This window comes from Oryzias latipes, chromosome 1, assembly GCF_002234675.1.
Source record: "Oryzias latipes chromosome 1, ASM223467v1".
Lineage (NCBI taxonomy): Eukaryota > Metazoa > Chordata > Actinopteri > Beloniformes > Adrianichthyidae > Oryzias > Oryzias latipes.
This window is the reverse complement of record NC_019859.2, coordinates 16,246,457-16,273,694: the sequence shown is the minus strand read 5'-3', so window position 1 is coordinate 16,273,694 and position 27,238 is coordinate 16,246,457. Positions and strand designations below refer to the sequence as shown.

Below are 27,238 nucleotides of genomic sequence, written 5' to 3'. Positions count from 1 at the left end.
CTGTCTAGTGCACGTGTCAAACTCAAGGCCCGGGGGCCAAATGTGGCCCGCCATGTTATTTTATGTGGCCCGCGAGAGCATAAGAGTTTTTAATTTCTTAAAATAAAATGTTTCTTTAGTTGATTACATATTATTTATGTGTAGCTACTGTTGTAATTATTCAGTTTTTGCAGGTCTTGTGTGAGTTTGCTGACAAATTGTTGTCATCAAACCATCAGTTGGATGCGAGGCTGTGTGCTGCCTTTTTTGTAAAATATTACAAACTGTAACATTGTAAAAATGTTAAAACAAAATGTAAATGTAATACATGATCTTTGCAGCTCAGTTTTATGTTATTTCTCTTTATTCACTTGGACAGTCTGATCCTTCATTAATGGAGTTATGTGGGTTTTAATAAGCGGTCAAAATTTAAAAGGATTTATGGTAGAGTAACAAGCAGACATATGTTTTCTGTGCAACTTCAATTGCCACTTTAAACAGTTATAATACATAAATAATGTTTTTTTTTTTTACATCAAGGAGTAGTTACATTTTCTTTTCATTACATTTAGCTATATGTATAAGTTATATCTGGCCCTTTGAAGACAGCCACTATGCTGATTTGGCCCTCGGTAAAAATGAGTTTGACACCCCTGGTCTAGTGGGTCTAGATGACCCAATTCCCAATGTTAAAGTGCCAAGGATAGAACAAGGGATATTAAACTTATTAAAAACTCTGTGCATGCTAAAATTGTCTTTGTCTCACCTCATTTTTTGTTACGGTTAAGAGCCAAGCATAAAAACCAAAAGTCATAAATCAAGCACGCATGTTTATGGAAAGGTGACGAGGCTAAAGAAATTGGGCTTCATTACAAGTTTTTTTTAACTGCCAAGGATTGCATTTCAACTTTCATTTCGCCTTCAAGTTCTATGTGAAACAACAAACTGACATGTTGGAAAAAAAACACCTTTTTATTATATTTGTTGGCATCACAACACTAAACAACTCATGATCCTCTGAATTCCAGATTATTATGAAAAAAGGGAAGCGTCTGTTTGACTGTGTTGACATTGATCTCAGGTTTGGTTTATGGCCTTGGCTGGATCTGTTCTAGTGGCAGCTGAAGCTGGGTTGGATTTCTCAGACGCCTCAGATCCTCCTCCACCTGACAGACCAGAAACAAAAAGGTGTTTTCGCTCAGGAACTGGTAATTGTCGTGATTCACTCTAAAAACAGAAATGTCATACCAACCTCAGCTAGTTCCTCCTTCAGTTCATTGTATCTTTTCACGTCGAATCTTCTCTTTCTGGCCCCCTTATAAAAGTAATGCAGGAACTGTCTGTCTTTGGCATCTGGATATACATAATCCTGTGGGAATGAATCAAACAGTCATTATTGCTTTAAAAGAAAAAACTACAATTATCCTCCAAAGCTGATCTAATGTCTTATTTACAGTAGCCTTTTAATGACAGAAGCTTTTTCAATCAGACTCCTCCAAGCTTGTTAGGTGTCTAAATGATAACTGTTTCAATCTAACGTAAAAGCTAATTCCACAATGCATGTGTCCTATAAAAAGACAGAGAAAAAGCTTCCAGAGCCGCAGCTTTTTGACCAGTAAAGGACTTTTTGTTGTGGTTCTTTCCTTAGCAAAGCTGACAAAAAACAACATCAACAAACCAGTCACACAGGAATACATATGCATGTTTGTTGGAAGGATGCTGCAGGCAGTGGAGAAAGGTTTCAGGTGTCATGTCTGACAGGATTGTCAGAAATAATAAAGACCGAAGAGAGCAGCCGTGTTGTTGGTCTAGAGACTCTGGTTACGTCTGAATTCCCTTCCTTGTCCCCAACAACTAAAAAACTATCTAGTGCTCTGGATTTTTACAGTATTTCCGACACCATGCTCCCTACTTTTTCTTTTTTTAAGTGCCAGACACGATGTCATGTTTCCTGACTATTTATGAATCCATTGTGTTCTGATGATGAAAATGTGGTTGGTTTATAAAAAGTGAAAATGTGTTCAAACACAATGCATTCTGGTCTATATTCTCTAATCTAGTGAGCATCAAAGCACACTAGTTTTTCACAGAGACTTCTGGGAAATTTCTAGGGAACTGGATTTTGGAATTGTAGATTTGGACAGCACTACAAAATGTGAACACACTATATAGTGCTCACTATGCAGAGAGCAGTGAAGGAATTCGGACTAGGCTGTAGGGAACAGACAGGAGGCAGAGCTGAAGACGTTGAGGGTCTCTTTGGAGGAGAAAGATGTAAAGAATCAGGAATCAGAGGAACAGCTCATGATATGTTACTTGTCACATCGGGCACGTCACACGTGTTTAAGAACGGTTTACTAGATCTGTTTTTCAAACCTTTTTTGAGCCAGGGCACACTTTATCCTTGACAAAAATCCTGCTGCACACCAGCATCAAAAACATTCAAAAAAGGAGAAACTCTATGGTCTGTATTGATGTACAGTCCCTCCACAATCTGTGGAGAAAAAAGCTGGAAGTTGCAGCTGTATTTTTCTAAAAGTTGTAATAATAGTTAAGTTAGCATTCAGTATTAATTTTCAATTAAATTATTTTAAATTTTACCCTGGTAGCTGTTTATCCCCTTCAGTTTATTAACATTCAATTTTATGTAACCTCACAAAATACAAATAGATTCTTTCTAAATAGTGATTTATTTTTTAAAAGTTGAAAAGGCAACTGTAAATTTTGAACAATATGATCACAATATGTTTGAAATTTTACACACGAAAAAGCCAACATTATATTTATGTTTTCTGTAGCGACACAAAAAGTGAACATGTTAATCAAAAATGAAGTCTTTGAACACTTTAACAAAAAACTTTTATTTCTTTTTAGATGATGAAATTATTTCAATTTAGTTAAAGTGTTTCTGATGGCCACTTCACCTAAATCCTGTTTCTTAAATGTTATTACTTCTTAAGTTTAACATATAAAATAATCCAGACGTTGTTAGAAAAGTGTTTCATTTAGAACTTCGACCAAACTCTGGGATGTTTGGCTGTCATAAACACAAACTTTGAAGGAGAAGTAAACTGTTGACCTCTGATTTCATCAAGAAAATTTAAAACTGTTTGATGTGTGTTTGTTGTGGTTTCAAGATGTTTAAGGGAAGACTCATTGTAAGGCAGAAATGCTGTCACTTTAACACAATGCATCATGGGAGATGTAGTGCAAAACCGACGCAGATGCCAGACAGACTCACTTCTTTGTGCTTCATTGATTTGTTCACTTGTTCCACGGTCTGATATCAGATCCTGCAGAAAGCTACACCGCTAAAGACGAGCTTTAGCTGGTATTTTTGTTAGAACTTTAGAAAGAGACTTTATGAGCTAAATCTGAACAAGGAAGTGAAGACTTTAACCACTTCTGATTGGTCAGACTGATGACGTGTGATTAAGCCTCCAAGACTGATTGGTGGAGACAGTTAAAGGGGTGGGACTTTTCCAAAAACAGAGCTGGAGCTGTGGCTAAATTGCGGTACCGTCATTCTTATCAAAATGTCTTTAATAGAATCAAATAAACAGAAAGAAAAAAGTACTGTACGGTCTTTTATATTCATAACTACTCAGTATTTTATCAGGGTCTGTTTGGATGAACAAAGAGCTGATATCTTGGCGATGGTAAATGTTTTTAAATGGGTAATTTCCCACGGCACACCTGACAATATCTCGGTTGAAAAACACTCTACTAAAGCATGCCGCAGTTGGAGGAGGCTTGGTGTGAAATGTTGAAGCGGTGCAAATCTCAGGAATCTTGCTCCAGGCTTTTTCTTTTACAGCTCTGTTCCGATTCATGAAAGACTTGATGTCATAGAATTCCGGCAGGGAACAAACCGCAATTATTAATTTCTCTTTTTGATCAATTTTTAAACAATTGGTTCCCCTGTGAAGTAAAAGGATGCCATCCATAAGTCACTACCAAATCCAAAGCCCTGATTGGTCAAAGTCTGACCTGGTCAACCTTCAACTAGCATTCAATGGACGCGTCTTTTGTACGTAAAGCCCTCAACTGGAAACTTACGCAACAAGTGTAAACACAAGATTTTTTAACGTGGAAGCCCAAAACGTGCATTTATGTAGATTTACATAGACTTTATATTGGAAGTGGCTGCTTGAAAGGCGTGTTGCCGAGGCCGGTGTGAACGTAGCTTCAGATGTTTTGGAGATAAATGCAGGGAAGCAGATTGAGATGGTTTGGACTCATTGAGAGGAGGGACAGTGATTATGTTGATAAGAAGATCCTGAGATAGGAGCTTCCAACAAGGAAGCCAAGAGGAAGAGCAAAGAGAAGGTTTAGGGATGTAGTCGAGGAGGACATGAGGGTGGTTGTTGTGAGCGAGGAGGATGCAGAGCATTCGCCGTGGCGACACATGAAGGGAGCAGCCAAAAGACAAAGAATTCATTTAGTTAGGATGTTAGAAAGTTCATGTCTAAGGAAAAATGTCCAGAGTAATACAGCCTTATATCTGATCAATAATTACAGAGCATTAGGATTAAAGGGGCTCCTTTTGTTACTAAATTATATAAGCAAAAATCAAAAATAGTAAACTGTTCGTTCATTTTGCGTTTCGGGTGAAACTTACAGGAATCAGATCTGAAACAATTTCCGATCTAATATTGATGAGTGAGTCAGGAGAAAATGTAAAGTCATCCTTTACATGAAGACGTTTATAAACCGCGGGGGAAAAAAGAGAATCTGCTCTTGCCTGTTTGGTCAGAACATAGTAGGCGAAAATTCCGATGCTGGTCCCATACGTGATGAAGTAAGTGACCGGTTCCATGACGTCCCACGAGTAGACCCACCAGGTGAGCCAAGCCAGGGCCCCGCCCTGAACAGACAGCAGCGCCATGCCGGTCCACAGAACCCTGGAGCTGTGGAACTCAGCTGTCTGGGACAGCTGTGCCTTCATCTGAACAAAAAAAAAAGAAGAAGGGAAAAGTGAGGAGTGTGGATGTAAAAAGCTGCACTTTGATGCTCATACCTTCTCCAGAGGTGTTAACTCCTGTTTGAGGTTGTCCAGTTTCTCCAGCAACTGCCTCTCTCTCAGAAGGTGGTGTTCAGGCAGGTGAAGAGCGGTGTGCAGCAGGTGCACGACATGTTTCATGTCCTCTATGTCCGTGGCATGCTCACTGGTGGCAAACACTGAGGAGGAGGGAAAGCAAAGGGATGAGATCATTCCACCTGAAAGCTTAGCTCATCAAGAAAGAAGAGCTAACTGGAGCGATTGAATCTGGAGGCAGAGGAGTGCGCTTTACCTTTTTCAGGAGGGCAGACGTTGTAGCAAACATCATTAATGACGAGGAGGAAGTCTTTGCCCAGGAGGGCTTCTATTAGCGTGGAGTTAGCAACACGCTCCCCATCTGTGAGGATGGAGGAAGTTAATAGAACATTCATTTACTTCATAGAGATTTACCGTAAAATAGAAATCCTTTCAAAGACTGGTTCTCAACAGGCCAAACTTGCATCTTTTTCTGAAATAGTTCCATGAAAAAAAAGTAATCTAGTCACTTGGACTTGGAGCGTCTCATGTCTTTTCATTAGATGTGCTGCAGCTTCAATTCCAGATCTAATTTCTCAAGTATCTCTCCTCAAATGCAGCAGTACACAAACTAAAGCTTGAAAGTCAAAAACATTTTACTTTTTTTTTTCTCATCTAAAACCAGTCGACTTTCTCCTCAGATGTCCAGATCAAACACTTTCTAAAGATCCAACGCATCAGTTTTTTTTAAGCAAACAAAAGCTTTACACAACATGATACAATGCTGCCTGAAGCACATTTAGTCTAAGAAAAAGATGACATAAATCCTATTTTGAGGCAGAAATCTCTACTTAGAAATAAAAAAAGTTGCCATTTTTATTTTTAGAAAGTAAAACAATTTAACAATTTTCCTAAAACCTTTTTGAGGGGTAAAATATTTTGCTTGAGAGAAACAGGGAGGCATTTCTCTCACAGATTGATCAAACTGGACCAACCAGCCCAGGCTTGGCTATCCCCTCCAGCCTGCACTGCAGGATTCTTGGTGCCACACCTTTGGAGAGAACAGCAGCTGTCAGCCCAGAGTCCTCCCGCTGCAGATCCGTGATCAGATCTCCCACATTCATCAGCATGGGCCTGAGGAAGAACAGACACTTCTCATGTCTGGATGGCAGTGGCACCTCCAGCACCAGACGGCCATGTTTATACTCCAAAGACAAGTCTACAACAAAAGCAAACAGAATTGTCTTTTTTGTCATTAGCCCTTAAAAGGCCTACTTCTAAATATCAGTTTCTCAGTAATAACATAGTTTTACCACAAGAGGGAGCTAGTGTGCTGAAGAGAAGAGCTCTGCGACTTCCAAGGGCAGCATGTCTGTGATGAACCTGAACAGAAATACAGACTCAATGAATGGAAGAAAAGAGAGATAACACAGCTTACCCTCTGTGCCAACAGGCCCCTCCCACAGTTAACTGCAGCGTCAGCAGACACCTAGGAGTGAATAGATCGTCCTGAAGATGGCCGCGCTCACAGACCGCCAGACCTGGTTTCAGACTTCTATCTGATCATGTATTACAATCACTTCTTATTTTATCCCATCAGTGTCTTTTCTCTTTTTTTTAACTGAGTTAAAAGAACCTCCAGAGTTGCCCGTTTTCATGACGATGCACAGAACACGGATAAGGAAAAGGCTGCAGATGCTGGGGGGGGGGGCTTTCCACTTCAGTGTGTCAGTGGATGGAGCCCATCCAGTTTGTAATTAAAGCTGAATTTGGGAGTTTTGCTATGTGAATGTATTGTTAGGTACTTAATCTGACTGTTAGTCAGTTTTTGTTGTATACAACCTTAGACTAAGTACAAAAAAATCATAAATAGGTTAGAAATAATTCAGTGATAAAAAAAAACAACGGTGGTAACTCGTCAAACAGAAGTCATCAGGTCCTGAAATGCATCTCTAAGTAAATAGAATAAATCCTCCAACTTCAGCTTCAGATTTTACACAAACCTTTTCTAATGTAAAATTGTAATTTTTGTTTTTTTCTGAGCATCGTTGAACTGATCTACTTTTTTCCCTTACTTTCGTTTTTTAAGCTTATATCAATTGGATTTACAATCCGACATCGTTCGATGGTATATGGATTTATTTGTCAAATTCCCATCCATCTTAGGACTCCACTGTGACCCTTCAGGGGTCACGGGGCTGCTGGAGCCAACACGGCTGTCCGGTGAAGGTGGGGTACCCGCTAAACAGGTCGCCGGCCTGTCGCAGGGTCACACACGTACATCTATGGGCAACCTAGAGATTCCAATTCATCTGTGAGACACGTATGAGAACTGTGGGGAAAAGCCAGAGAGCCCGGAGAAAAACCCAACCCCTGCACCAGGAGAACACCCAAACTCCACCCAGAGAGGTCCCCGCCGGGATTTGAACCGGGGCCTTCTGCTGTGAGGAAAGAGCGCCGATCACTACACACCCCATGCAACTACCAAATTTTCATCCCAAAACAAATTTTGTCTGATAATGAAGACAAGAAAATTACAAAAAAATGAACTTTGAATAAAAATAAAAGTGGATTTTCAAAAGCGTTAAAAGCATTCTGAACAGTACAAACATTTCTTAAAAGCTATTTATATTAAAAAAATAATAATAAAAAAGTGTTACTGTCAATAAACCTCTGCAGCACCAACGCATGACGTGACCTGACAGTACAGTGCAACTCTGAGACAACTCATAGATAACCACAGAATGCTAAACGGGCAGAGACACTCCTTTATATTCCATCCACACTGCCACAGTCATTGTGTTTCTTTTTTTTACATTTTGAACTGGCTGCAGACACATGCTGTGCAGCAATGGCTTGGAAACAGATGAACCACTCCAACGCATTTTTCACATCGATAAAGGCTTTCCATTAGAATAAGGTGAAGGAGGGTTTATGTGTGCAATTGAAAATAGCAGATCTGACACCAAGCAATAACAGTTCAAGGAGTTACGACTGGAATATGCTTGAAACACAGTTTGCGCGTGTGTGGAAGGTGCCCGATAGGAGTACACAAATTCTTATTACAATACAAAAAGCAGTTTGGAATTTTGATTAACAGACTGGATTTGTTATTTGGCTTCATATCTTCATTACTATACTATATACTATACTATACTATTATCTAGTCACAAAGATCCAAAAACGTCCTTCTTTCTTGAATCAAAGCAAATGTTTTAAATGTGGAAATTGCTTTCCATCTAGCATCATTGTTTTGGATGCAATATGAACAATTAAAAAGAAATGTTAACAGGATACAAGGACACCGTGTGCGCATAAGACTGCAGAGTAGATATGATTTTAATAGTGTTTTAATTGCACTGGTCAAAGAATAGAAGTGTTTAAAAAGTTATTAAATTATATGAAATTATAATATAATTAAAATTATAAATGTAGAAAACGAATGTTAACTAATATTATTAACCCGATTCAAAACTCTGCCTGCAGTATTTGGTCCTTCAGATCCTGCCAGCTGTTGAAAATTACGCCCAGACTGCATTTCAAAATGCATCGTCTGAGCAGAATTTTTAGCCAGCAGCATTCAGGTATTAAGTATGTTAAATGTAATTTTCTGACCATTTCTTTAAGGGAAAATGTCTGTAAAATGTAGACAATTTGGTTTGCATAAATTGTAAAGCACCAGCCAAAGACCGCACAGTGTAAGCTGTGCACAGATTAGAAAAACAGATGGCCAGAACGTGGCACCTATCCCAAAACTAATATAATATTAGTGATCAATATTGCAATGATGATATAACTTGCAATACATGAACAAATAACAAAAACAACCAAAAACATCATTTCCTTTTCACTGCAACAGTTTAATTTAAATAAGAATCAACATAACTTAAAGTATTCAACAACGTGAAGGAAGGCATCCTTCTGATTGGTCAAGTTCATAAAGGGATTCATTTGATTTGTTAAATACTTCAAGCTTCCATGAGACTGGTTTGGCACATTTATGGTAACCAATTATTGCAACATTCGCCATCTTTTGTGATAAACGTATTGCACAGCTTGATATCGCGATAACAACAATTTGGGATTTATTGTTCAGGCCTAATAAATGCTAACTCTTGTTAAAAACATGTGGATCCACAAGGACAGATTGACTGTATTTCATTGGAACCAGAAGCAAAACATTTCCTGTGGGTGACGTCATGCTCACTCAGTCCAGTTCTCTTATACAGTCAATGCTCTAGAGTAAATATTATGTCCAGGTACAAAGATATGATCAACATCCAGAAAATGACAAATGTTTACATGATCAGTTTTCTAAGATTTTAAAGTTGATTTATTTAATCTAAACGTTGTTGTGAACAAAATCGTTATACGCAAATACATGTTTAGACTGGCAAAGACTGATCAACAAAAACCTGTAAAACTACGTTTTTATACATTAACACAAAAATAGTTACTTTACTCAATACTTTTTGGCTCAAGTGTGAGTAACTACAACCAATTACTTTTTTAAAGTAACATTCCCATCACTGCTGATTTGTGTTGTGCCTTTTGATGGACATTTGAGAAAAGCAATCTGAATTAAAATAGGATTTTGTGTTTGTTCATTAAAGTTTTGCTGTTGTTTTTTTTAGCAAAAACATTTGTTGGTAGAATAAAACCAGCTGTTTACCCGACATTTGTCAAGGCTGAGAGTCAAATAGAAATGTATTTGAAGAAGCAGAGCCAAAATATTGAACATTTTTTCCTCAGTTTGCAAAGAGCTCAATAATAGGTAGAGGTAGTTTGGCAACTGTGTCTGAATTACTGAAGCACTTTTAGTTGCCTTAAACTTTGAGTTTCCCTGGAATGACTTGTTTGCATACACACCCATGACTGTAACGCCAGACCAGATCGCTCTGTTTGAACACGCCCAAACATGACAAACACACAACTAACAGGCGAACACACAAACCTGAAGCAGCAGGGATCGATGCTGCACATCTGCCACCTATTATTAAACCATTACTTTTGGCTGTTGTTTCCTGCAGAAATCTAGAGGCAATGGTGCGATTATCCCGTGAGATAAACATTCCTTATTAATACCAAGCTGATGGGAACAGAACAGAGGGGGGGAGGCTTTACAGTTTCGGGGACAAACTGCAGTCTCCCACCAACGCTTCCTGCTTGAGTGATGATCACGGTGACAAGCAGCTCTTATGTTCACTGCAGTCTTTCAGCGGGTCAGTCCATTATGAATCCTGTCACAAGTGAGCAATAGTCTGTTGCCTCACGGCCTCCTATAGGGAGTCTCCTCCCACTCACGCCAGAGCCTTCAAATTTGCCAAGTGTGTGGGAAGGAGACGCTCATTTGTGGCTGAGCCTCATTCACAACACCTGACACGATTACACAAAAAGAAATTCTACACAGTCCACGCCAGAGGTTGCAGTGAATAACCACGAATGCGAAAAGAAAAGAGATTGCTTCCTGTCGCCGGTGTGATTGAGAACGGTGGGCACCGCACCATGAAATGATTTGCACTGAGCCATACATCTTCCTATGGCCACTTAATGACCCACTGCAGTTAGCAAAGTAAGGAGAATGAACAAATCTGGTAGGGTGCTAAATGGGGAAGGAAAAGGGGGGTGTAACAACAATTCCTAAGGTAAATCAGCAAAGAAAAATGCCTTATAGCTAAAGACTTTAAAAAAAAAAGCCCACCTTCATTGATATACAGTGTGTTGGAAGATTCGCTTTTAGTTTGCGATCATCTTTTGATCTATTGTAAAAGTGGTCTTTTAATTATGATTAGGACATTTTTAGCCAAAATTAAAAACCTGTGTCGTTTTCCAGGACATAGTTTCTGCAGAGCGGTTGGAGCTCATTGGTTGTGCTTCTGAGGTGTGGGCAAAACCGTCAGTGCCGAGTAAGCCTGCTCCTACTTCCCATCATCCCTTTGCTTACATTGTCTCCCACTAGCTCACAGCCCCTCACACTTCCAACCTAACATTACCAGTACAACAAAAGTGGCGAGCAATGATGGAGCTATCCATCACTGGAGCAATACAGTTTGGAGTCAGATGCCAGCTCAGAGGAGCAAAGACGTACATGGATCTATTAGTCTATAAATGGAAGCATCGGAATGGGAAGGGGTAGGGAACCTGTGGCATTTTTTTCCCTCTGCTCTTGAAAACATGTTAAAACCACCAAGAACATGTTTTTCTGAACGGAGTGGGTCTTTAGGGGTTTTATGAATGCGATAAGTGCCCTCAGAAGGTTTTTATTTGTGTCTGAAGTGAAGCACAAAAGACGAATAAAAGAACAGTATCCTTCCTGCTTTGCGTGAAGAATATAGCCGCGGTTACATGTGCAAAATAACTTGATCGGATCAATGGTCAGATTAGAATTCAACCGTTTACATGGGCCCAGAAAAACTTTTTCCGATTAGAACAAACGTTCACATGGTCTCACTTTCAGTCGGAATAAATAAAGAGGAAATGAGTCCCGATGTAAACAACCCGAGGGGCTACATACATCTATTGAGCAGCTCCGTAATATATGAGATGATCTTCTAAACATGCTTTTATTAATATTATGAATAATATGAAGCGCCTGTTCGCTCATCATTTTATTTTTAATCTGTGTGGTCAGTGATTTTTTGTGAAAGAACGGAGCCGGAAGAACGGTTAGGAGAAGGCTAACACGCGCTAACAACAACATTTAGCCTTTGATTAACATAAATGGATGCGGGAAATGCTGCAATCTGCATCTTGGCTGCACGTAAATATGTGGGAATAACATCAGCCTTTATTTTGTCGGGACACAAATCCTAGTGATTGTTTGAACAGTTTCTAAGGACTGAGCGGCATTTCTGCTTTAAAAAGCTCACACACTACCCCAAAGCCGCTGAGTAAGCTGGCGGTCCGGGAGACGGGAGACATTGTTCTCCTAAATTCGGCTGCTCATTCACATAGAGCTGCAGGACAGATGGCAGTCCGAAGTCTCCCACACGTAAAAAAGCATCCTCCCCTCCCCTCAAACACAAAATTTATTAAGTCCGACTTCTCTGCTCAGAGACACGGTTCACTCCGTCCACCGGCAGCCGCGTCTGGGGGAGAAGGTGTCTGAGAACATAGGAAGGGAGATCAAAGAGCCCGCAGGGCGAGGCGGAGCGCAGAGTCAGCGTCAGTGCTTTGCACCGGGCGTCCGCGGAGAAGCTGGTCGGTCCTGTTTGAGCTCCTGAGATGGACAATGCACTGTAGGCAGGGGGGGGGAGCCTTCTGCCCTGCATTAAAGATAATGTTCTGTGGCTGACCATCCAAAAAAGGAATACTTATGTAAACTCTTATGTACTCTTATATAAGGTTCTATGTTGCTAATAACCAAAAAAGGAGAATGTCTTGATATGTTTATGATGTTTCTATGACTGACCCCCAAAAGGAATGTTTAATATAAAGTTTTATCCTGTTAAGGGAGGACTCTGTAGAGCATATCCTGACAATGTTTAGAATTTTATCCTATCCTGTTATGTTACTGACCCGTAAAAGGAGTGCTCTGTAGAAGATAGTCTGACATGTTTATGATGGTATAGGATGAGTCTACGTAAAGGGTGAGCCTGCGGGAAGGGACCGGCCCTCCTTTTCCTCACGCTCATCAAAGAATATAAAAGATAAGGAAGCCCAACTTTATTCAGAGTCTGCTGTGGGTTACGTACGAACGCCCAGCCGGAGTTTTGTTTCAAGCCACTCTATCGGGACTGTTGGCTCTCCAGTCCGTGTGTCACGGTAGGGGCAGATGAAATGTTTTCTGTTGAAACTGCATGGCTTAAACTCCTGTGTTATGTTGTGTGACTGTTTTGAAGCGGGGAATAAAAAGACACATTTTATTCTAGCTTGCAGTCTTTGAGTCATTTGTTTCTGCTCAGTGCCTACCTCCCTCGAACCTGCAAAAAATTATATCATAAAACAGCTCCAAAACTTTCTCTGGAGCGAAACACCGCCTATGCATGATGTTAAACCAGAGCAGTAGTGACACACGATCGGAATAAACTGTTTACATGAACAACGATCGGATCAACAATCGGCATAACCCACCTATCTCCGTCGGAATTTAAATTTTGATCCGAACGAGTCTGATTGGGGCAGACTATTCCGTTTACATGAAACATTTTTCTTCCGATCAGGCATTCTGTCCGATTACTTTTGTCCATGTAAACACAGCTTATGTTTCCATCCTTAAAACAGGAGAGCTTTACGCCTCTACTCCTTTGAGTCAATAAAGGGACGGATCACCTTTTCCTCGTCTTATCACATGGTCAGGACATGACTAGGGGCAAAAACTGTTAAACAAAGAAAAAGAGGAACAAAAAAAAGCATTCACACCACTGTCACCCCACAGTTTGCTGTTAGAACCTAATGTCCTCTTAGTGAAGTCATTACTATCACATAAACTCTTCTATAAGGTTTACTTTTTATTGAACTATTATGCAAATATACTTTTCTATATCTTAAACATTTTATTTATTGTTATTCATTGTTTTTTTTCCCTTCATAGATGTGTTTACACACACACCAACAAGCTGCTGATCTACAACAGAAGCTGAACCGGCGCCATTTTAAAAAAACAGCCAGGAGATAAAAATCAATGAATTGACTGAAGTGTGTCCAACTTCACTGTGATAGATGAATACAGTTTTCCTCTGATTGCTAGTGAAGATCGTTTTATCTTCGTACTGCCAACATTTTTTAGCCACTTCTTTGGTCGCAAACCAAAAAGACAAACAAAAGTTGTGGCTAAGAGGAAGCTGGTAACATGCCAACTGTAGGTGGGGCACATCTACAGCTTAGAAAGAGTGCTTTGGCATTTATTTTTACCACTAGTGTGCAAAATGTGATGCAATTTTATCTGAAAAGCTGCTTCCTGCTCTTTTCCTTGTTACGTCCTGAGCTGATTCAGTGGCAGGATTCTGCCAATTTGTGCAGAGTCAAATACAGAAATAATGCAGTTCACATGCAGTGTGGCTCCAATATGGATTTAAGATGTAAAATATTCTATATCTATGTCTATAACATGTATCTTAATCAAAATGTTCAGCAAAACAACCAAACATTTTGATTCATTTCTGCTGGGCAAAATTTGTGCTGAAGATGTGGAATACTAATTTTTTACTTGTTTTTATTCATAAAGTAAATTATCTTTGCAATGCAATATATCATTATATAATTTACTCCAAAAAAAACATCTAAAAAAGGGTTCTAGAAACGCCCAGAATTTTCTGTCCATCTTGCTAACCTTTGTGCAAAATGCAGCAGTCATGTAAATACAGGTTGCGCTGCAGATGCTACTTTGCAAATATGTTTTCCTGGTTCCTGATGTTAAAGGATTACCGCTGTATGGAATTTTCAAGCTTGCATACACAGCACTGAGTCTGATCACCTCCATCTGGCATGCAGGCTGTTAGCATGAATGCCACATCAAATCAGAAATAAAATAAAAAAGTTTGATTTCCATAGGATTCAAACTAAAAATAGAATCCCCCCTTTTTAGTCATCCTGGGATGTGGAGTGAGTCATGACCTTCAATCCCACACACTGCATGTCAGTATATTCACTCGGTAAGCAGAATATAAGAGCACATTTGGCAGAGAGGCCCTGCCGTTCTATCTGCATTAATGCACCTTTCACTACTGCAGGTTTGCAGGATGGACGTTCAAATTGAACAACCCATGAGTTTAACGGCGTGTGCAGATTCCCACTTTATCAACCGTTTGGTGAAGCTCTGATGGTTTCCCATCCTGCAGCGTTTTCCTGCTGCACTAAAATCCTGGATGCTTTATTTGTGCACTAATTCTTCTTGGACAAGGGAGTGATGTTGGTGGATGAAGGGCAGCAGGTAACAGATGATGAATTTTCCATCACTTATTATTGGGAAACTTAAAGAAAGTAAAGAAAAATATTAGATAAAGGCCTGAACAGTTTTTTTTTTGTGTGTGTGTGACATAAAGTCCCACTCCAATCATCTTTTGATCTATTTAAAGTGTTGTTAATTATGAATTTTCTGTTTTTACCCAAATTTTTAAAAAACCTGTATAATTTGTTAGAACATAGTTACTGCAAAGCAGCAGTAGCTCATCAGAAATTCACCTCTGAGTTGTGGGCGGGACCATTGGCGAGAAGTAAGCCCACCCCTTTTCCCATCATCCATCTGTTTACACTCTCCCACTAGCTTACAGCCCCTCACAAACCAAACCTAGCATTTTCAGATGCCAAGGAAAACAAGGACACACATGTATTTGTCTGACAGTGGATGCATCGGAATGGAGCGGAGCAGGGAGCTTATGGCTTGCCGTAGAAGCTTTTTCCAAAGGCATTTTAGCCTCAACTCCTGATTCACAACGAATTGATCAAATAAATACTTAGATATTAAAATTCTAAGCTTAATTTGCCCTCTAACCTAAAAAAATGCTACAAGAACACTAAAGACATTATTTTCAATGGAGTTGGTGAAGATAATGCAATGTTAGGGTCATGCTTTAAGGATGCTACTGATGTAAACATCAAAAAAGTTAGCTTGGAACCGGAAATGAAAAGATGTGAGGGATCCAGTAAAAGTAGTCAACATTCTCCTTAAGATATTCATAAACCAGCTTCTGTCAACGAGAAAGAACAACCAGAAAAGACGGGCTACCTCATGTTTTAGAACACTGGACATAGCATAACAGGAAACCGAGGAAGAAAAGACAACAGAAAGAAGGAACCTCCATCTTTTTTTGAGAAGTTACATTGTTTACTAATAGCTCTGCATGGTTGTAAAACCCCTTAATGGCAGCAGGTCACACAGATCCCCCACACCCGCTTACTTGTTCTAGAAATGTCGCCAGATGAGGACGGGTGAAGCCGCAGTGAAGAGTCTGAAGACTTCCCCGAAGTCTCGTCCCAACTTTGCCGATCATCCGCACAGAGAAAGACATCCTGAAGGGTTTTAGCTGCCTCTTTGAGGCATAACGCTACAAGGTTACGTCACTCGATGTCCTTAAGGGCTCAAAGTTTCTTGCTGAGCCCGGCTATTGTGTATGTAAGAAGCCACGAATGCGATAACAGCGCGGATCACGGAGGAACAACACAGCCCGACCGAGCTGCTAAAACATCCGCGCCGGAATGCTGCCCCGGGTATGGCAAGCCAAGCTGGGTCAAAAAGCGCTGTGTTGGAAGGCGTTTAAACGCTGAGCATATTCTGTTGCCACAATAATTCATGTCAAACTCCACCTTCTGGTTGGATATATTGTTTTGGATGCTGTATGAATATTAGTATTAAATTAATACCACCAAGATAGTTGCTTAATTACCAGTGGGCACTTAGCAAACAGTCATCACGATTCAGAAATCCACTGAACTCACAACAAACCCAGAAAAAGACAAAAGAAACAAAATACACTAAAAATGCTGAAAATGAAGTCTGAAATAATAAGTCTTAAAATGATCATATTTCAGACTATTATATCACTTTTTTCTCACTTTATTTTCTTTAAAAAAGTTACAATTCACCACATTAAAGGGCCTTTATGGTGATTTTCTTAAGGATTTCAAAAGAAACTATATCCATATATAAGATAATATATTACCTTTGACACACTAAAGAACAAATTTTATGAATAAATTATGACTTATTTTGAAGGTTCATTTTCCTACCAGGAAGTAAAACGACTAGTTCTCTGAGACAGCGGCTTTCGCTCCTTTGGGTGTCGCCCATTTCATGACAACATGATGAAGTGCATTTTGTGCATATAAATTAAAAGCATTTCGCTGAACACAGCTGGCTCCGCGAAGAAAGTGTGTGTGTATGTGTGTATTTCCCTGGGGGCAGCGCAGACTCTTCCTGGAAGGGGCTGTTCCTCACTTATCTACTATGTCACGGTGTGAGAACCCACTTGTTTTTTGTACTGGTTGGGTCAGGTGCTCAAAGCGCAGGTTTTTAGAGGGATGCTCAGAAATGCGTGAATGGATCCAAATACCGCTCTATGGTTTTTTTTTTTCTGAGGAATTAACATTACAATACACTTAAAAGCTCCAAAAAGTTGATTTTGCATTATAAAGGCCCTTTGAGGGGAGCAGAGGTGTGTCTTGCTGTTCCCTTGTGGCTCACACAGCCATCTCAAGGGACGTCATGAAAATGGAAGGTGCCATTGTTGTGTGCATGTGGTAGGTGTTTTGTGAAGTGTCTGTAAGTATGCATAATGCACAGGAAGTTACATTCACTTGCAATGTACGTGTGATGCTGTCGTACAGTGCCCTTACACCATATTATGGTAGTTTGTATGGTGAACATACTGGCTCCTTACTGATCGCATGGCAATGCTGCACGCAAAGGGTGTTCATGTGAAACCTAAGTGGCCACACAAACTATGCTCTGATGACCAACCTGCACACCCTAATTGTAGTGTTGGCATAAAAGCATGACTTCATGAGTGATTTTATATTTTATTTTCATATCTTCCACTTCCAAACCCGGAAGTGGAATAAACGTGCCTTTGTTTAGATAGTTTGAGCTGGTTTTTGTTTTGTTTTTGGTCAGCATAAGGAAAATGTGATCAAAGTAATTTAGAAAAAGGTTTCAAAGCTGGCTGTTTCTGTGTGATGCACCTTTCTCTTGATGGGGTTAAAGTCCCTTTTCAGCTAAGCTTTTATTAGTGTGGAGTTGGTAACACATTATCCATTTGGCAGGCTGGAAAAGTTTATTAGCACAAGGATTTCATTATAAACATTTGCTGAAAGTATTGTTGTCAGAAGCCAGTGGTGTTGGACCCAAAATGCAGGAGACCAGGCTTGGTGGCTGAAACTCAAACATTTAAAAAATAAACTTGACACAAATAAAAACCATGAACTGAGGGAGCAATAACAGGGCAATGAAACAGATGACCTACCTGACCCTGAAAAGCTGAAATTTAGACACTTGAGTACAGAGAAGACCAATAACACAAATTAAGACAGCTGTGGATGAAGGACAGCCCAAACTTTTAGTGACTGACAGCGAAAACCTGAAAACTCGAAAACAAAACTGAATAAAAACCAAGGAAATAAAACTGTAAAAGGGTAAAATCCTCACAATCATTCAATTTCATATAAGAAATTAAATATGTGGGTAAATCAGTAAAAATCGTCTATAATTTTAAAAAATGACTCATGCCTGATTGAGATCAACCGGCCAGACCTAATATAATTTCATTTGAGCTTTGAGGCTTTTATAGCCCTGAGTTTTAAAGCAAATCCAAAACAAAAAAGAAAATAGACACATAAACCATGTGGTTTCGGGAGGCAATGGAGGTCACATGTCTTTGGGCATTGTAGTTTAACAAGTCTAACTCAACAGGGAATGCAATCGTTTTTTTGTCCTATTTAAAGGCAGCAAGACACTTTGAACTCAACCTTCAAATCACTTATAAGAACTTTCTCTGAATGCAGCCCAACTCATACCAGTATTTTGGAAGTTTGCAACCTGTGTGTTAAACACCTTTGAACACACTTGAAATGACAAAGAGCTCATGTGAAAGAACTGCAGATGGTTGTGTTTTTTCTAATAAATTCTGCATCACCTAATACGTCACTTGAGGTTTAAAAGTTTGGTTGGAATGTGTGGTATGCAATTCTAAATCCAGACTTTCTCTTTTTGGTGAGTTTCCAGCATACTGTTAGGAAATTACAAATCAAGCATCCACTCTACACAGACAAGCCCTTTAGCTCTGCTATAGACACATCCTAAGAAAGCAAAACCACAACTGTAACCAATACACACAACAGTGCTGGACATCTTTATAAAGTAAAGGAATTATTTTTTTTCCATATTGTGAAACACAGCATAACTTTATCTTTTGTTGGTGATCTTTTACTAAATTTATGCTTAGATGTTTTGCCAATATATGTTTAAAATAGTCAGTTTATGTGCAGCAAATAATCTAAAATGTTACTAAATTACAACCTTCTTCAAATGTTTATTTAGTCCTAACAACTTTTATGTTAATTGCGTCAGTCACTCATTAAAACATCTAAATTCATGTTGTCTGTTTTAGCATCCATCCTTTCACAAATGAACTTTCATTACTCACTCAACAAAAATATCACAGTTCACACTGTCTTATTCACAGTTATGTTTATACATGGCTACAGCTAAGCAAGTGTACCTTTTTTTTTCATTTCATTTTTCTGTTGAGTAATACATAGATTTGCATGTCATTGCTGTCTTTTGCAGCTTTAAACAAAAAGTCACTATAAACACAATGTTTTGGACCACCCCCTCTTTTTTAGTAGTTTAGTATTAGATTTGGGCTCAATAGCTGCTATTTCTATTTTCTGCACTTTTATAGTCCCTTAATCCTCACAAGGTTGCTGGAGGCTATGTTGGGCCAAGGTGGGGTATTTCCTGGATAAATCGTCGAAGAGACATACAACCATGCATGCACACTCACACCTAGAAACATTTTAGTTACATATTAACCAATAAGGCAGATTTTTGGGATGGTGGGATGAAGCTGGAGTGCACACTCCACACAGAGAGGATCCAGCTGGGGAATTGAACCAGGGCCTTCTTGCTGTAAGGGGACAGAGCCAACCACTACCTCACCTTGCAGCGAAGGAAGCTTGTTGACTGAAATCACTTTGATTGATGAATTGAGTAGTGTGTGACTTAGCTGAGTAATAAATAAAGAGGGTTGTTGATGACTTTCAGTCAATAGGGCCATGCAGTAGACAAAATGGCAATTTGAAAGAGCAATTGATCCTGGTGTGTTCATAAACAAGGTGAGTGGTTTGGGATCAGAGCAGTGCAGACAAAATCCATCCAAAAAATTCTTCAGCACATAAAGAAGTGGACCCCTTTAAAGACACACAATTTTTGGTTCTTTACACTATAGCTGTTTAGTTAAAGATAGATAGAAGTGTTTTTGTTGTTTATCTGAGAAAAAAAACATGACATATTTCACATATTGGTAGTTGAATTTCAAATTTTCTAAAAATGATCAAAATTAATATGTAGACTCTTTAACCAGATTTTTCATTGGACCTTCTCATTTCATACTTTTTCTTTAAATGTGAAGTTAAAAAAAATCCATTTCTGTTTATTTCTCGGTTTTGTAAACCTTGAACTAGCTTGCCCTCTGTCTGTTTAAAGCAGAATTACAATCAAACCTTCCACAGAGTACAATATTTGTTTTATCAAGGATTACTTGAAAACAGTTTTCAGTTATATCTTTGTTTTTTTCCTGCAGTTTTGTTAGTAGAAAATAAAAGCTCGGGAGTGGGGTCATCTAGACCCACTAGACAGTGCGCTAAATCTTTTTTCTTCAATGATTTGTGATCTTCACTGGTGTCCATGGATTACATGAAATCCTCCTCACCTTTATCCACCTTTGTCATGGTTGGAATAACACAATGTAAGGATTGGGTCATCTGGACCCCATAGGATAGCACAGGGGTTAGGACATTTTAGCAAAAAAGATTTGAACAAATGCTGAATCACAAATAGATAATGGTGAAGATTCCAGTTAAACTGTTGTTTCCTGTGGTTGTAATCAAGATTCAAAGCATTGGGACAAAAATCTGAAATTATATATATATAGAATTTACAAGTTACACTAATACAAATAAAACAAAACCTGCTGGTAGTCGTGGGAGATTTTTTTTGGTTTTAATGAGTAACATTCTTCCAAGGCAATTATAAATTAACTCTGTTTATTGTTTAGAAAAAAAATGAAAGGAACAAGAGGAACTTAATCACTAAATATGTAAAAAATAGTAAGATAAGATATTTTGATATTAATTTACTTAATTTATTTTATACATGAAGTAAAAAAAGTATTTACCACACAACACATTGTTTCATATGTTTACAATTTTGGGATTTAGTCGTGTCAGGAGACTATTTGTGTTTTTAAAAATATTTTCTTTGGAAAGCTTGAGTAACTTTCAGCATTGCAGTTACAAGCTTCTGCCAGGAGGAGTCACTGCAGCCCTGTTCATTTCTCTGCTTCATGTCTGCAAAAGTTGGCAATCACAAGTGTTATAAATGTGTTGAGCATTGCCTCAGGGTGAAACAATAGGAAAAAAGCTGTAATAGTGCACGATAATATTTTTACGTTCTCATTTTTATGGGTCTTTTGGTTACTCCACCTCCATCAAATTCTAATCTTGCAGCCGTTCATTCGTTTGGGATAACCTGATCTCCCAAAGCCGGTTTCAACTCTGCTATAAAAGTCATACAGCACTCCACCTCTTTGTCCACTGCTCTCCTCGTGTCCTCTTCATCTTCCTCCCCACCAGAGTCATCCTGTGGGTACCAGGTAGACCACAGGTGTCAAACTAAGAGCACTGGTGGTGGTTGTTATTGTTTTGGGCCATGTTCAATCCAATATGGAAGTTCTGAGGCCTGTTGCACAAAAGTAGAATTAAGACATCCGGGATAAATGACTGAGCTGAGCTCAATGAAGCCAAAACATGTGTGTCCAGGCTTAATTGGTTGCACAAAGACCAAGCCAGGATGAGCAGACACGGATTCATCAAGCCAGGTGAAACCAATCCTGGATAGGTGAGCGCTCACGGCTCACTCAAACAGACCTCGCCACAGATCACAGATTAACTGATTTACCATGGCAACTGGAGCCGCGTACCATTCCCCGTCGGAAGCTCAAATCCTGATGGAGGCATACAAGAAGGTACAGGATATTGTAACGATCCGGCCGGACCGTCAGTTTAGTGGGGAAGCAATAGCCAGACTGCTATGTAGATGGCTTCATTGGACAACTGTCCGTACCCCATACACCGCATGACCCCGGACAGTCTCGGACAGAAATAAGCAGGGAGAAAGGCAAAGTCTCCTTTTATGCATCAAGCCGTTTATTCAAGCACACATACAGCCCAAACAGCATGGACTGTCAATTCAGCTTCCAGCCCTCTGACTCAAGGTTTCACCCTAAGCTCCCCACTTCCCATGAGCCTCAGGGGCTGAAGGCGGGGCTAACCCCCAGGTCGCTACAATATAATTAAGAAGAAAGGCAACACCACCACAGTGATAAAGCACACTCAAAAAGAATTTAAATTAAATTACCAGCCAATTAATTTTATCAAAATGTAACTTGTCATTTCAACCAGAAAATGTTATGTTTGTAAATCTTACGTGAATGAATCATGTCGATCGTACATAAAAATAATCCATTTAAAAGTTACTAATTTCAATCATGTTGCTCCAACATGATACCATTAAATTGGATACCTTAGTAATCGCAACGAATTGTGGGATTCCATTTTCTTTGTCTATCTGGGCAGATTGGGGTCTAAGTGTGAGTTTTTGTCCATGAGTTTTATTGTCTAGCTGTTTGACTCTGTTTTAACTAGTGATTTAAACTGATATGTTTATTTTTTTTCTGCACCATGAGTTAGAGTGTGGGAGAGAATGATGACCAACCCCCTTGTGCGGTATAATGTTAATGTTACAATAAGACAGAATTTGCGTTATCCGAGCCTCTGTCTATTGATGTGGGACTTTGCTGCGTAATTCATGTCTTAGATGTGAAAATTAAAAGACCTATTGGTTGAAACTTTGGAAAACATTATCAATGTCAGATGTATAAATAAAATTAAAGCAAAAAATTAAGTTATATCAATATAAATTGTGTTAGGTAGTCATACAAATTTAAGTTGAATAAACTTAATTTAATGAGGTGTGACCAATTGGAGTGATTCAATTAAGTTGGATCAACTTTTATCTTTTGAGAGTGATCAACAATATTAATTAAAAGTTGGGTCCAACTGCAGTATAAATTTATTAGTTTGAACCTAAGTACATTAAGTAGGACCAATATGATTCATTTTTCTTCAAGTAACGCTGTCTAATCATGTGGAAATCATTTCCATAATTTTTTTATGTTCATTCAAAGTAAACGTTTTATGAGTGTAGTTGACCTTCTTTGTTTTGTCCTTATTCAATAAAGGACCATAATGTTACACATTGTGTATTTATATTCATATTAAATGTGTATTTGTTTATATGACAGAGTACTAGGGCCCCAACTGAGGAAAAAGGATAAAGTCATAAATTTATGAGACTGGTTCTTTCTGTAAAAAGGCAACATATTCTTTTTACAGTTTTAATAGTTATGACAATGTGATACTTCATATTCTGGCACATCAGCATGTCTTCGTTAATGAAACCATACTGAAGTACAATTTCAGGAAATGCCCCACATCTGCCTTTTTAACAACTGTCCTCCTTTAAAACAACTGGTTATAATGTTATGACATCTTTTTTTCCCCTCTGTGGCCCTAATATTCTATCATTTTACATATAGCCTTATTGTCTATGGGAAACTGTTAATTATCTAATGATAGCAACATCATCTAAAACTCATTATTTATCAAAAATGATTGAAATTAATGATCACAAACGTTTAAATAATGACAGTGGGTCTAGTTATGTGTGATAACAATGTATAGTGAGCAATGAAATAACTATTGGTTTCCATTTGTGGCGACTGCTGACTGACATTAGGGATGAAATTAAATAGATCCTGGAATTTAGCCTGGTCTGGAGCAGGCTAGCTCCAAAGAATAAATCTCCATGGTAATTTATATCATAAAATATCCTCCTGCCCCCTATCCAGCTTTAGTGCAATGGGATTGGGGATCAATTGAGCCAGGATCACCAAGATATCCTGGCTTAATCCCTTATCCTACTTTTGTGCAACAGGCCTCTGTTCACGATTCACATGACCGATTTGGTTTTGGTTCTACGTCTGATGCTTTTCCTGACACAACGCTCTATATCAGGGGTGTCAGAAGGCCTCGGGGCCGGTGTCCAACTTGTTTTTCAACCAACCTGCCATTGAATTTCCTTATTGGCTAAAGACACAGGATCCAGAAAATCACAGGATTGTGCCCCCTTTTGGTTGCATTAGTTATGTTTTACAATTAAACTGATATTTTGAGCAAAGGGGAACCAATCACACCTAAAATAAAGGAGTAAAACTGTGGAACTCTTACACTTATATAATGGCTCCATCATTTAAACTTTAAGCTTATGTAGGCCGGCAGAAACTGACCGAAACATTACCATCACACCTTTTTTCATGCCTTTTTTTTTTTTATCAAAAGAACCTGTTTGTCAGATAGGAAAAGATTTTCTTAATAAAACACAATTCCAATGACGAGTGTCAGAGTTCTTTTCTTTGGTCCCACCCTCAGGTTATAAGATCATGAACATTTCAAATCGTCATTATTAGTTAAATGAAACGTTCTGAGATGTATGCATGCTTTAAATCAGCCTTTCACTTTTTCTTAGGTCTAAAATAAAAACATATTAAATTTTTCTTCACGATAAAAGGTTTACCTTGTGTAAAAGGTTTGCCAATTTGCCCATATACCAGCTTTGCAACAAGATGGTTTCAATGCAGTTTTGCCCTGATTCACTAATTATTTCAATATAAAAACACATTAGGCGGGATGTAAAAAGTTTACCTATTAAATCAATAATGTTTTTAAATTTGGTGTTTTGCATTTTTGGTGTATATTTTGCAGTTTCCTGCAAATCTGACATGTAATCAGATACATTGGTTGTTAAAAATTCCACCTTTTTTTGCAGTTGAATATTGCTATTGAACTATTGCTGCCGTTGAATTCAAGTCATCAACACATTCTCTAGTTCAGACCATTTTGTTCCATGTTTAATTTTGTGTTTTTGAGTTTCAGCTTGTAACAAGACAAAGAAGCTTCAAAGCAAAGCTAAACGCTTTCATGTGTATCCTCCTCGTTCACAGAACTAGATTTTGTTTAGCAACTCATTTGGTGTATGGTAACATTCTTTTCTGGTCATGTTGTAACATATGATGAAAATCTGTGTCTGTAGTGCCTTATTAGATCGTCTGGATGTGTGTCAGTCAGAGTCAGGCAGTCAGAGTCGACACATTGCCTGTTGTTTGAAGTGCCAGCATGCATGGAAGTGAAGTAATAGCGTCTGACGGGCAGCAATAATGATGAGACCGGGATCAGATCAGCTGCACATCTCCTTCTTCCAACCCCCCACTTCTTGCCTCATTTCTTCCTTTCTCTACTAATTGACCAAGCCGCTTCTCTCCCAAGCCCCTTTGTTATTATTTATCAATAATTCATTGCTAAATAATTCACACCATAGGAACTGCAGTGTTAATTGTAGCTGGTGGGGGTGTGAGCAGATTCCTGTGTGTGGAGCTGAATGGGATGGTGTGGCAGACAGAAAGAGAGAGAAATGGGGTTAAGGAAGTGAAGGCCTCACGCGTGATATGGGCCACAGTAATCATGATCATTTTTGTAGGCAACAAAAAAGGTTCGTTTTTTAGTTTTGTTGACTTGTGTCTTGCCGTAATTCCTGCAATTGGGTAGAAAGTGGTGGAGATATTCCTCCATCCATTTTCTGTCATGGCTGCTGTTGGGTGAAGGTCGGGTACACCCTGGGCAGGTTGCTGGTCTGTCACAGGGCTGCAATCACTCAAAGAAACTCAAACTCAGGGACAATTTAACCAATTGACCTAATCTGTCACAGTGGCCTTGCGGTAGAGTGTCCGCCCTGAGACTGGAAGGCTGTGATTAATTGAAACTCAAATAATAACAATTAAGAAACAGTTTTTTCTCTGGTCCCAAACAGTTAACATCATTTTAAAGTATAGCTCCGACTGTCTTCTTGGGTTGGAGTACTGGAAGTGGGGGTGTTTTAGAAATAACTTGGTTGGGTACTGTGGGGCCTTGCCTAGATAGAGTGGGTAGGGATGCTGCGGGCTCCTTTGTGGTGAAAGGTGCTGATAGGACAGCGGGGTGGAGCCCTTGCTCAGCTATTGGCTGTATGTCTGATTCTTGTCCCTAGTGGAGTATCTGTCTGCATCATTAACTGTCTGTTAACATTTTCTTGCTAATCTGAATTTTTTTAAATATATTTTTTCCGCAATTAAGGTTATTCAGATTATAACTTGACCAATCAGCTGCCTCAATAAAAGCATTTGGTGTCCACTAGCCCCTAAACACAAGTTGGAAAGAAGTGATTGACACATTCTCCCGAGCTTGTTTTCAAGTGGTAGGGGTGGGGATTTGAAACAAGCTCCCTCTCAAAAGACAAGAACGGTTGCCATAGAAATGTTGATTGACTCATACAGATTTTGACCAATCGAAGTTTATGGGCAATGTCTGGCTCCAACATGGCAGCATGTATTTTGTGAAAAAAAGGCGACTGAATTGACTTTTGTCGCTGCTGCCATAGACATGACATACTTAGAGACATCATGGACTGTTGACACTTATTGGAGCTGACATGTTTTCTAATTAGGAAGTTTAGCAGTTTTCTTTTTTTCTTTTATAAATTCTTTCATTTGTAATATACTTTTAATAGTTTTAATTTTTCATCTCTCTTCTTATAAAAATAGAAGATTATGGCAAATTCTATTTCAATCAGAATTTAATAAAACAAAAGTATTAATATCATTAGTAATATAAATGTAAGGATTTATTGAGGACAACCGAAAACAGTCTACCGTAAAACAGCCGAAAGCGTTATAGAAACATTAAGAAAACATGAATCGAGGATGTCTGCTGTCCATTAAAGAACAACTGTAATGAAGTCTAAAACACAAAAAAAGAGATAATGAGGAGAAACAGACATGGCCGGAGAAAATATCAGGGTCAATGCTAAAGCATGAGATAATCGTAGGCTTTAAAGTTCGTCCTCTTGATGTGAGTGGTCCAGTAAATTCAAAAATCCAAGACTCCTCAAACAAAATTACGACAAGAAAAAAAACAAAATCCGGTGGGCCATATCACAAAGAAAAACTAAAAAGGAAGACAAAAAACTTACAGCAATCCAACACAGTGACAACCTCCAGTAATCCACACTTAGAGCCACACAACAACAAGACAGAGCAAACAATGAAAAGCAGGACAAAAAACTCCTCCAACATGACATCTATTTTGTTAAAAATGGCGATTGCATTGATTTCTGTTGCTGTGACCATTGACATGCCATACATAAAGACCTCATGGACTGTCGCCAATAATTGGAGCTGATATACCAGCACAGCTCTCATAATGGTGGGATTTATATTGATGCAAAATTTAAATTTGATTTCAGTATTAAAAATTTAAAGTACAGTATTTTAGAGTATCTACTTTACATTTCATGGTAAAACATAAAATAATTCCTTAAGTGCTAGACCAAAAAAAAACATGCAGTCAATTGAGTTGTGGCTGAAGATAAGACATGAC

At 38.8% G+C, this 27,238-nt stretch overlaps 1 protein-coding gene across 1 annotated transcript; it reads right to left on the bottom strand.

The window, feature by feature from the left end:
* Window positions 1–932: 932 nt before the first annotated feature.
* Window positions 933–16,160, bottom strand: mcub (mitochondrial calcium uniporter dominant negative beta subunit). The gene is made up of 8 exons (XM_023957439.1): window positions 15,835–16,160; window positions 6,310–6,379; window positions 6,048–6,215; window positions 5,274–5,378; window positions 5,000–5,160; window positions 4,724–4,927; window positions 1,232–1,348; window positions 933–1,145 (listed from the first exon to the last, which is right to left on the bottom strand). The coding sequence occupies exons 1-8, from the start codon at window positions 15,943–15,945 to the stop codon at window positions 1,068–1,070; spliced, it is 1,014 nt and encodes a 337-aa protein (XP_023813207.1). The 5' UTR covers window positions 15,946–16,160; the 3' UTR covers window positions 933–1,067.
* Window positions 16,161–27,238: the final 11,078 nt, after the last annotated feature.

Coding starts and splice junctions, on each gene's coding strand:
- mcub (XM_023957439.1), bottom strand. CDS start 15,945: ATGTCTTTCTCTGTGCGGATGATCGGCAAAGTTGGGACGAGACTTCGG. Junction 1,349..4,723: donor ACTATGTTCTGACCAAACAG/GCAAGAGCAGAT, acceptor TCATTCCCACAG/GATTATGTATATCCAGATGC. Junction 1,146..1,231: donor TGAAGGAGGAACTAGCTGAG/GTTGGTATGACA, acceptor CTGGTCTGTCAG/GTGGAGGAGGATCTGAGGCG.